The sequence below is a fragment of the Eretmochelys imbricata genome, chromosome 4 (assembly GCF_965152235.1).
Source record: "Eretmochelys imbricata isolate rEreImb1 chromosome 4, rEreImb1.hap1, whole genome shotgun sequence".
Lineage (NCBI taxonomy): Eukaryota > Metazoa > Chordata > Testudines > Cheloniidae > Eretmochelys > Eretmochelys imbricata.
In genome coordinates, this window is record NC_135575.1 from 54,921,544 (window position 1) to 54,933,631 (window position 12,088).

Here is a 12,088-nt window from a genome sequence, read left to right on the forward strand (position 1 = left end):
TGGACACCAAGAAAGCCCTTAAAAAATCCCTTTTTAATAATTCAGAAACATTACACTTTTAAATAAAGTATATTTTTGGAGGTTTGTGCACCCTGTCTAAGTTCTTAAGCTACAGACATGAATACTACATAAGTCAACTCAGGGCTAGTGTACTCTAGAAGCGCTACAGTGAGGCAGCTGTGCCACTGTAGTGCGTCTGGTGAAGACACTCTGTGCCAACAGGAGAGCACTTTCCCGTCTAAGCAGTAGCTATGCTGGTGGGAGAAGCTCTCCCACTGACATAGCACTATCCACACCAGTGTTTAGGTTCCTGTAACTTATGTTGCTCAGGGGAGCGGCTTTTCCAGAGAAGCCTAACCCTGCTTTTACAACTTTGAAACAGCTACATCTCTCTTCCACATGGTTAATCTCTAGATCAGGCCTTGGAACACTGGTTACCTCAAAAGGAATAAAAATTGAGGTAAGGGGGTCTGAAGTCTCTGCACGGGAGGGGAGACCTTTTCCCTCCTCCTCTCTGTAGCCTCCCTGTTGCCGTGGAAAACCTGGCCTTCCCCAGTGATTCTGTCCTTGAACAGATATGGAAGCTGTGGGAATGGGGATCCCATGCTCAGGAAGAGGCTATTAAGACTTATCACCTCTTTTCTGGCTCCCAGTCTTAGTGAGGTAGGCTTACTTTCTCTCTGCTCAACCAGCTCAGCATGGATGAGACTTTCCCCTGCTGAGCCAGTTCAATATGGATCTTGGCTGCACACAAGCTAGAAACTTCACCTTTACCCCAGACAAATGCCTCATGGACAAGACGGTCAAGCAATGGGGATAGTTACTGTCCTCTTACTTCCCCTTGCTGTTTTCCATTTCTGTGGGTGGGGGATAATGGGAGAAAGAAGGTCAGGGAAGGAAGAGAAAAAGATGCTGCTCCATAAAAACCTCCTCAGAAATCCACAATGTTTTGAAGGAAGTAGTGTTTTAGAGGATGTGGCGGGGGGGGGTCACCCTGCCATGCCTTGAAGGGCTTAAAACAGTTTAAGAGAGGGCTGTAGCCAGAGGAAAGCTAGGCTGATTAGGGGGAAGTAGCCATAGGTGGCCCTATAAGAGGGCTGTTAGCCAGGACAGTGGCTAACAGACAGACTCTCTCTAGCTACATAGAGAGGAGGACCTGGTTGCCTGGGAAGCTGAGGAGGGTACCTAGAGCAGAGCAGTGCTAGGGAAGGGCAGAGGGAGCTGGGGAGCTCCAGCCTAGCAGAGCCCCAGACTGCAGGCTAAGGTAAAGGCCCATGAAAGGGTACTAAGGCTGCAGAGGAGCAGCCCAGACCTAGACAGGCAGCTGGTCTGACCGCCATTGCCGATGATGAGTGGTACAGACTGCAGTCTGCCCCAGGGAGCGGGGCCTAGATGATGACTGACAGTAGCCACTGAGGCAAGGGAGGGATGGGGGGTTGTGGGTTCCCCTGAGAAGGGAGACCCAGACTGAAGGGGTACTGCCTGAGGGCAGAACCCTAATCTAGAAGGGCACCCAGGGTCCGGGAGGAGCACAGGGCCAGCAGCAGGCAAGACTCCAACCGGCAGAGGGCGCTCCTGGCTGAAAAGAGCTAATTCCCTGAACAACCTGCAGGACGTGCTACAGCGGCGAGTCGTCGCCCCATTACAGAGGAATAAACAACAACACAAAGAAAATGAGAAACTTAGTTTAAAATCTTAAATCCTGTGAAAGGCTTTGCTATAAAAAAAGAGCTAGAATCTGACATCCATTCAGGTTTGGAAGCAAAGTGAGTAGATTTTTTTTTTTAAACAGCGAAGATGAACTGCTGGAATAGTGAAGGGGGTGGTAGTGTAAGACAGAGTGCCTGACTCATTGCTTTATGGTCAAAAATTCTAGAAGGAATTCTGCCAAACTCAGTCTAGAAAGCCAAGATCCCACAACTGAGAATTCTGGCATAAATTCTCTTTGGCAAAAGACAAAGTTCAATAAATTAAATAATTTCAGAAAACCCTGCTTTTAAAGACCTTTGTGGTACCTCCAGTGATTACAACTACATTTTGATTGATTTTTTAAGTATAAGATAGAAGCAAACAAGTTTCTCTTGCAGTATGCTGTTTATTTAGATCCTAGTGTAATTAAAAGTGTCCAGCTACTTACGACTATAATAAAAACTCAACCCTTAAATTCTTATCTGTAAGACTAGTAAATTTCATGTTAAACATAAGAGATTATATTAAATATTTTATTTTCAAGGGGCAATGTACACTTAGCAAATATTTTGTCAACCAGCATTAGGCCATTGTGGCTTGAAACATGAGAACTATAAAAGTTTGAAAAAGTCACCTGTACACAATTTTACTTCAAGTAGAGGTGAAGTCTCTGCATTCAAATGTAAAACATGCTATACTATCTATTAACCAGTGTTTCTATGAATGATACATTGTCAAATAAATTACTGTAACAAATGCCTAAAGTGAACATGTGACCACAAACATAACATTATAAAGGTAGATCATTTACAATAAAATGTGTTGCTAGCACTGAATATTTATCATACAAAAACAACTATTATATTTAGCTCTGCACAGAAAAAAAAAATGACTGGCCATTTCTTTAGGGCTGTGAACTACTAGAGATGCTATATTCCACTTCAGGTGAAGTGGAAGCAGCTGATTTGTGCTAAAGCTGCAAAAATACTATCATTGCATTTACTAGTCATGTTTTAAAAAATGTTTAGAGCCTAAATGACGGTCAACCAATATTAACTAATTTCTAAGAATATTAATCTTTTAAATCAGATAATCAAATTGCCATTTTACTTTTATTCTAAATTCAAAATACCATCTAACTCTTCACAGATTTTTTTTTTTTTTTTTTTTTGAGGAAATTGCTAAGTTTGGGAATATCAAAGAGGTTGGACATGGAAGCAGGAGGCTATGTAGTGATAAGTCCAGTCTTTTTTTTAAGTCTCAGTAATTTGCATGCTGTCAGGCACACCAAAATAGCACACCAAGTTTCTATAATCAGGAACTAAAAATACTAATTGGAAATAACTCAGTCCTTTCGTACTCTTCTTTTGCGTACTGATTTCATTGGACCATCTCCAGACCCTGTGCTTTCATCAGCTTCTTTCATCTGGAATAGAAGATTTTGGTTTAACTTCTTCAAATCGGCAATTTAAATTTAATTATGGCAATAATGAGAGGTATTTTCCTTATCCCAATCATATTGACTATGGATAAAATACTGCAACTCTTGGCAAGTGTTACAAAATGCACAATGGTAAAGTCCCTTTCCTCAGCTTTAAATCTTTATTTCCTGTCCTATAAACAGGATATAAAAGATGAGTATACACTGAAGTTTCTTCCTCAAAAGCTTTCTTACTTTTCTTGCCTAATTTACTCAGTAGTATCCAAGGAAACAACTTAATTTGCAGAGTCATGAATGCAGTGACCTCCCCTCCACCCCCCGGCTTAAAGTACAGTCTCCACTTATTCTACCCACCATTTCTTACTTTGGAGATTTTAGGTACTCCACAGCTGCATTACTCAGTGAGACAAAGTAAGCAGCATGAGACTGGCCAAAACAGATGTCTGACTTAGTGTTTCTTAATTTGAAAACAGATAATTACCGTATCAGAAGTCCTCCCAGGAGGAAACTCCTTTATGGGCCAATGTATTGCAACCCTACTTCCCTGTTACACCCAATTGCAGGCCTGTCATTTTAATTTAAAGTTCCTGAGCGATAGCACTGTCTTGGCAATGACAATCAACTATGTGAGAAATCTGTGAATTAGATATTAACAGCTAGTCATAATTATAAAATTGCTTGCATATCCTGGTAATAACTAGATAAGATATGCAGGCTGCTTCCGAACACATCATCATTTACAAAACTGCTGGATGTAGCAGGGGAAGCTGTAACCACAGATTTTACAAGCCTATACAATTCTAATGCCTGAAATAATAAAATACATCATTAAACTAATATAAATAGAGAAAACATCCAAATTAGTACATGGGTGGGGGTCTGGTTTTTACATAAGAATGGCCATACTGGGTCAGATCAAGGGTCCATCCAGCCCAGTAACCTGTCTGCCGACAGTGGCCAATGCCAGGTGCCCCAGAGGGAGTGAACCTAACAGGTAATGATCAAGTGATCTCTCTCCTGCCATCCATCTCCACCCTCTGACAAACAGAGGCTAGGGACACCATTCCTTACCCATCCTGGCTAATAGCCATTAATGGACTTAGCCTCCAAGAATTTATCCATTTCTCTTTTATGGATAAATTGGAGGGGGAGAGAAGAATGTGGTCACTATATTCCCTGTAAAACATATTTCTGTGAAACAATCAAATTCCTGCTTTTTCCCCACTGTGCTTATTTCCAAATCTTATTTGCAGTTCTAGAGTAGCTTACCTCATCCTCGGAACCACATTTATTTGATTTGTCACCTTCTTCTTCCTGATTTCCTTCTGCAGCTTCATTCTCCTCTTCATCATTTTTATCTTCACCTTCACCCTCACCTTCACCTTCTAGAGCAGAGATTAACACAATGACTCAGTAGATGGACTATTTTATGCAAAGATAAGTGAGAAAACCAAATACACTGCTAAAGCAAAATATAAACAAAACAGACAATTTCAAATTTTAACATGGACCATTTTATATGCAACTGTTCAAACTAACATAAACCCCTGATACCAGGGGTAGAGATTTCTTAACATCAACTAGTATAAGATCCACTGTCAAAGTTTAGTACCTAATTTTGACAATTTCAACCTAGCCTCTTTTTATGCCAGCAATTCATGTATTTAGACATTCAAGCAACATTTACTGCAACTGCAAACAACTGTTGACACAAAAAGGAGAAATCTACTCCTTAATCTCTAACTATTTTAGCAAATGGAATTTCAGTCCAAAACAGAGATTCGATGGTTCTTGAGACAGACAATGGAATTATGGGCTATTATACACAGTATCATTAAACAGTTACCACCCATACTTGATGGGTTTCCCAAACCCTCTATTCCGGCCTTCAAATAACCTCAAACTCATAATCAGAAGCAAGCTTCCACCAGACCAGGGCACACCAACACAAAGCAGCAGCAGACCTTTTCGTAACAGATGCAAAACCTGCAGACATACCTCCACTGCAACGATGATCAATGCCCCCCACAACACACCTTTCAAGATCGATAGGGCCTACTCATTCTTATCACATATGGTGTACATCCAGTGCACAAATGCTCCAACTACAGTTATGTGGGTGAAAAAGACAGTTATCTTTTCCATAACTGGTGTTCGAGATGTGTTGCTCGTGTCTATTCCACAATAGATGTACGCGCTCACCACGTGCACCGGTGCTGGAAGTTTTTCCCCTAGCAGTACCCATAGGGGGGAGCGCCCCCCGAGACCCCTGGAGTGGCATCTGCCTGGCACGGTATAAGGGGAGCTGTGCACTCCCCCGATCCTCAGTTCCTTCTTGCCAGACAACTCCGACAGAGTTCGCCTGGCCGAAGTGATTGCAACCAGGAAGGCCACCTTCCACAAGAGGTGAGACCAGGAGCACATGGCCTGTGGTTCAAACGGGGGCCCCGTGAGATGAGCCACACCAGGTTTAGGTCCCACTGCGGGACCGGGGGTCTAGAATACGGAAAAAGACAGTCCAAACCCTTAAGGAACTGGCCAGTCATAGCATGGGAAAATACCGTGTGCCCTTGCACCGGCAGATGGAAGGCCGATATGGCTGCCAAGTGCACCTTGATTGATGAGGGCACCAGACCTTGGGCCCTCAGGTGGAGGAGGTAATCAAGGACAACCTGGATCAGGGCGGTCACCAGGGAGACACCCTGGACCGCCTGTCACGGAGTCCCTGGGCGATGCTCTGGAACTGCTCCCCATGAAGCCAGTCAGGACTCTGGGGCAGTCGCCTTTCTGTGAGCAGCCTGTCTTCAGGACACACAACTCACACAGCTTCCACCTTCCTGGGTCTGACCTCGGAGCATTCAGCATCCTCTGCCCCTCCGTGCGCTTCCCACAGCGAGTCTGCTCAGGCAGGGCTCCTGGGGAAACCAGAGGGTCCTGCACCCCAACTTTGCAGTCAGATGTGACTCTCAGCCAGCCCGTAAAACAGAAGTTTATTAGATGACAGGAACATGGTCTAAAACAGAGCTTACAGGTGCCGAGAACAGGACCCCTCAGCTGAGTCCATTTTGGGGGGCAGTGAGCCAGACAACCACGTCTGCCCTTCACTCCATGTCCCAGCCAGCCCCAAACTGAAACTCCCTCCAGCCCCTCCTCCTCTGGACTTTGTTCCTTTCCGGGGCCAGGAGGTAACCGGATTTCTTTGTTCTCCAACCCGTTAGCTCTCACCTGGCAGGGGGGGAAGGGCCCAGGCCATCAGTGGCCAGGAAACAGGGTGTCGGCCATTCTCTGTGTCCAGACTCCTGCACACACATGCCCTCTAGGGCTCTGCAATGATCATACACCCTTATCGCACCACCTAGATACTTAAGAACTTCATAGGGGAAACTGAGGCACCCCCACACTATTCAGAGGAAATATTAAGAACAGTCCCACTTCGTCACACTGCCACCCACCTAGAAAACCGGGACCACTTTGCCAAATAAGCATGGCAAGTAGAGGGCAGTATACTTTCGAGGAGGATGCGCTGAACCTGCTCTGAGCACGTCCTTTCCTCTCCACCTAACCACTGAGCAGTCATGCCGCGAGGTGAAGAGCTGATAGGTTGGGGTGGAGGCGGTGGCCCTGGTCCTGGTCCTGAGAAAGCAGGTCCGGGCGGAGCGGCAACGGCCACGGCGGATCTACCGCCAGACCTGTGAGGGTCCTGTACCAAAGCTGCCTGGGCCACGCCGGGGCAATCAGGAGGACCCGGGCCTTGTCCGTCTTTATCTTCTCCAGGACCCTGCTGATTAGAGAGAATGGAGGGAAAGGCGTAGAGAAGCCGGCCTGACCAGGACAGGAGAAAGGCATTGGAGATAGCACCCCTCCCCAGGCCCCTCCAGAGCAGAACCAGGCACATCACCAGTTCTGCCAAGTCACGAACAGGTCCACCTGAGGAGTTTCCCACCTTCGGAAGAGCTGGTGGGCCACTTCCGGGTGGAGGAACCACTCGTGGTGCGAGGAAAAGTCCCTGCTCAAGCGATCCGCCCTCTTGATCTGGGTGCCCAGTAGGTGGAAGGCCTTCAGGTGGATGTTGTGGGCTATACAGAAGTCCCACAGCCTAAGGGCTTCACGGCAGAGGATTGGGCCCCGCCTTGCCCGTTGATATAGAACATTGAGGCCGTGTTGTCCGTGAGGACCCTGACTACCTTGCCTTCCAGGTGCGAGCTGAAGGCCATACCCGCCAGCCGCACCGCCCTGAGCTCCTTGACGTTTATATGCAAGGTCAGATCTCGAGCCAACCACAAGCCTTGGGTCTGAAAGTTCCCCACATGGGCCCCCCAGCCCAGGTCTGACACATCGGACACCAGCTCCAAAGACGGGGCCCTGTCCCTGAACGGAACCCCTTGGAGATTGTTGTTTGGGGTGGACCACTACCACTGGGAGGTGATCAGAGTCTGGCAGGGTGAGGACCTTGTCCATACTGTCCGTAGCCTGGGAGAACTTCAAGGCAAACCAGAGCAGGAGGAGCCTCATCCTGAGTCTGGCGTAACGGACCACGTACGTGCACACTGACATGTGACCCAAGAGTTGTAGGCAAACCCTGGCTGTTGTCACCGGGAACCTTGTGACCGAGTCGATGAGACCTTTCAGGGTCTCGAATCTGTCTGGCGGGAGAGATGCCCTGGCTGACACTGCGTCCAGGAGTGCCCCAATAAACTCTGTGAGTTGGACCGGGACTAATGTGGACTTGGTGTTGTTTACCAACAGGCCCAAGGTGGTGCATGTGGATTGGAGGAGCGCCACGTGATCCCTCACCTGCAATCGAGAGGTGCCCTTGACAAGCCAATCATCCAGATAGGGAAATATCTGGACCCCCCGCCATCTGAGGTAAGCCGCTACCATTGACATGCATTTTGCAAACACCCTGGGGGCAGTTGACAGACCAAACAGGAGGACCGTGAATTGGTAAGGATTCTGTCCCAACCGAAACAGAGGAAGTGCCTGTGCCACTCAAATATGTGGATGTGGAAGTACGCGTCCTGTAGATTGAGGGCAGCATACCAGTCCTCAGGATCCAGGGAGGGGATGATGGAGGCCAGGGAGACCATGTGGAACTTGAGCTTCAGCATGTACTGGTCAGACCTCAGAGGTCCACGATGGGCCTGAGCTCCCCTTTGGTCTTCAGGATAAGGAAATAACGGGAGTAACACCCCTTGCCCATGAACTCCTCAGGCACCACCTCTATCGCTCCTAGTCCTAGGAGCCACCCCACCTCTTGCTTGAGCAGAGCTTCGTGCGAGGGGTCCCCCAAGGGAGGTGGGGGGAGGATGTAAACTGGAGGGCATAACCCCGGGAGATGGTGTTGAGAACCCATCGGTCCGAGGTTAGCCGCAACCATTCTGGGAGGAAAGCACACAACCGGTTGGAGAAGGGAAGCTTTATTGGGGGTGGATCCCTGATGAGGACTGGTGGGGTGCCCCTGAGCGTCCCGTCAAAAACACCTTTTTCCCACCTGCTTGCCCTTGGAGGACTCAGGCTAGGGGGCAGGCCAAAACTGCCTCGGAGGGCGTCTCTTATAGTCCCACTGCTTCTTATGGGCGGCCTCATACTTCGGGAGGGCGGCCTGGGCAGGAGTCTGCTGCGGCTTGAACTTTAGGCCTCTATGTCCTGGCTCTGGCAAAACCTGAGTCTGGAGGGTCATGCGGGAGTCTTTCATGCCATGGAGCCTTGTATCTGTTTCCTCCACAAACAGAGCTTTCCCGTCAAACGGGAGATCCTGCATGGAAGACTGCGCCTCACTGGACAGCCCAGAGAGCAGGAGCCATGATGGCTGTGTCTGCAGCATCCAAGGCTGTCTGCAGGGATGCCCTAGTGGCCGTTGCCCCTTCCTCCACTAGCACCTTGAACTCCTTCCTATTGCGCTCCTGGAAGGAGTCCTCAAACTTGGGCAGGGAGCCCCACAGATTAAATTTGTACCTGCCCAGGAGAGCCTGATGGTTTGCCACTCGTAACTGGAAGCTCGAAGATGAATAAACTTTCCTTCCAAAAGGGTCCAGTCTCTGAGAGTCTTTGTTCTTTGGGTCAGGGCTGGATGACCCTGCCTTTCCCTGTGGTTGACTGACTTGATCACCAGGGAGTTGGGCACCAGGTGGGTATACATGCCCCTTAGCGGGTACAAAGTACTTGCATTCTGCCTTTTTCTTGAGGACAAGCGGTGCCGCGAGTGCCAGCCGGACGGAATCCAGTCAGACAGTCTGGTCGGCACTGAGGGCGATCCACCTACACTCTGCCCTGAGCGATTGCTGGGCGGTGATCGACGTTGGGAACATTCCCTCAACCGAGACTGGTACCAGGCTGGAGGCGACTGCAGAGATCTCAGCGGTGGCTTGCCTCTGGAGCACAGGGCTGACATCGGTGGACATAATGTCCCGGGCTGCCTGGAGGGCTTCAGGCATGGACGGCATCTGGAGAGCCCTGTTCCAAAGGGGCTGGGCTTCTCCACTCAACGTGAGTCAGAGGCCTGGAGCCCGGTGGGGATCGAGGACTGCCTGACATGGCCCTAACCTCTGTCCCAGACTTCCCTCCGTGCCACTGCAAAAAGGGAGTCTTCCTGACCCTCTTGGCGTGCCCCGTGGATGGGAAGTGGTGCCGACTGGTCGATGGCACTGGATGGTCGCCACGTACCGACGCTGCGGTGCCACATACCGGTTCGGAGCGGCATGCCAGGGTCGGGGTCAGTGCTGACTCCATCAAGATGGTCTGGAGCCCAATGTCCCTTTCTCTTTTGGTCTGAGGCTTAAACGACTTGCAAATCTTGCACCTTTCGCTGATATGGGTTTCTCCCACGCAGCACAAACAGTCTGCGTGCAGGTCACTTCTTGGCATAAAACGAGTACAAGAGCCGCACAACTTAAACCCTGGGGCACGGGGCATGCACGGGGCATGCCATGACGAACTAAACTATCTACAGGTTCTAACGCTGAATGAACAAGCAGTTCTGGGGATGAGCTACAGCTGGAACAGAGCAGTTCCAACACACCTTCACTGGCAACAAGAAGGAACTGCGGGTGGGGGGAGCACGCAGCTTCCCATATACCATGCCAGGCAGGCGCCACTCCAGGGGTCATGGATGATGCTCCCCCCTACAGGTACTGCTAGAGGAAAAACTTCGGTCACTGGTGCACATGGCAAGCATGCACACCTATTGTGGAATACACATGAGCAATCACCCGAACAAGAATAAGACGATTACTATACTCTCAAATTAACTCACACAGAAAAATGATAAAAAAAAGTAACTACCATCACCCTTGGGCAAACACACTTCACAAAATTATCACTCTGTATCTGACCTCTCAGTCCTCATTCTCAAAGGAAACCTGCAGAACACCTCCAAAAGATGGGCCTGGGAAATAAAATTGGTACGTCTTCTAGATATAGACTATAATGTGGATAGAAAGCTGGCTAGATCGGGCTTAAAGGGTAGTGATCAATGGCTCCATGTCTAGTTGGCAGCTGGTATCAAGTGGAGTGCCCCAAGGGTCGGTCCTGGGGCCGGTTTTGTTCAATATCTTCATTAATGATCTGGAGATGGCATGGGCTGCACCCTCAGTAAGTTTGCAGATGACACTGAACTGGGAGGAGTGGTAGATATGCTGGAGGGTAGGGATAGGATACAGAGGGACCTAGACAAATTGGAGGATTGGGCCAAAAGAAATCTGATGAGGTTCAACAAGGACAAGTGCAGAGTCCTGCACTTAGGACGGAAGAATCCCATGCACCGCTACAGACTATGGTCCGAATGGCTAGGCAGCAGTTCTGCAGAAAAGGACCTAGGGGTTACAGTGGATGAGATGCTGGATATGAGTCAACAGTGTGCCCTTGTTGCCAAGAAGGCTAACGGAATTTTGGGATGTATTTGTAGGAGCATTGCCACGATCAAGGGATGTGATCGTTCCCCTCTATTCGACATTGGTGAGGCCTCATCTGGAGTACTGTGTCCAGTTTTGGGCCCCGCACTACAAGAAGGATGTGGAAAATTTGGAAAGCGTCCAGCGGAGGGCAACAAAAATGATTAGGGGACTGGAACACATGATTTATGAGGAGAAACTGAGGGAACTGGGATTGTTTAGTCTGCAGAAGAGAAGAATGAGGGGGGATTTGATAGCTGCTTTCAACTACCTGAACGGGGGTTCCAAAGAGGATGGATCTAGACTGTTCTCAGTGTTAGCAGATGACAGAACAAGGAGTAATAGACTCAAGTTGCAGTCAGGGAGGTGTAGGTTGGATATTAGGAAAAACTTTTTCACTAGGAGAGTGGTGAAGCACTGGAGTGCGTTACCTAAGGAGGTGGTGGAATCTCCTTCCTTTGAGGTTTTTAAGGTCAGGCTTGACAGTTAGTTTAGTTTAGGTCCCTTCCAACCCTGATATTCTATGATTCTATGATATCAAAAATCATGGACTCAGACACTGGATTTATGGCTCATTACAACAATCTGTAACCCACTAACCTTCTTTTGTCCTATGAGTGCAGAGGATTAATTGCCCACTTGACCTGGAATGATCTCTTGACACACACATTAACTCCTTATGCTTAACAATCTGTTGTTCTACCTTGTATTTAGCGGTGACACTCTGAATACCTCTACCAGCTCTGTGTAAACTCAAAAGCTTGTCTCTCTGACCAACAGAAATCAGTCCAATAAAAGACATTACCTCACCCATTTTGTATCTCTAATATCCTGGGACCAACACAGCTACAACATTGCAATCAACATTAGTAATCAAAATATAGTTCTTAGTGACAGACATTCAGGTCAGAAAAAATATTAACTGGCACTTGGTGGTAGTCTCAACAGAGGTGCCATGAACTGAATGGGCACGGACACTTAAAATCATCTTATTCTCTCTGGACTGATCTACAGTAGGAAATTTGGACACAATTCGCTACCAGTTCAACTCCAGTGGTGGAAATAGTAA

General features: G+C 48.2%; 1 protein-coding gene across 2 annotated transcripts in view; it reads right to left on the reverse strand.

The window, feature by feature from the left end:
- Window positions 1–2,104: 2,104 nt before the first annotated feature.
- Window positions 2,105–12,088, reverse strand: part of CLGN (calmegin) — an 84,644-nt gene continuing 74,660 nt past the window's right edge. For both annotated transcript variants that reach the window (XM_077815268.1, XM_077815267.1), the window contains 2 exons: window positions 4,400–4,515; window positions 2,105–3,115 (listed from right to left, as the gene is read on the reverse strand). In XM_077815268.1, coding sequence (XP_077671394.1) covers window positions 3,035–3,115; window positions 4,400–4,515 — 197 coding nt within the window. In that variant the 3' untranslated portion in view covers window positions 2,105–3,034. The remainder of the gene's footprint in view (window positions 3,116–4,399; window positions 4,516–12,088) is intronic.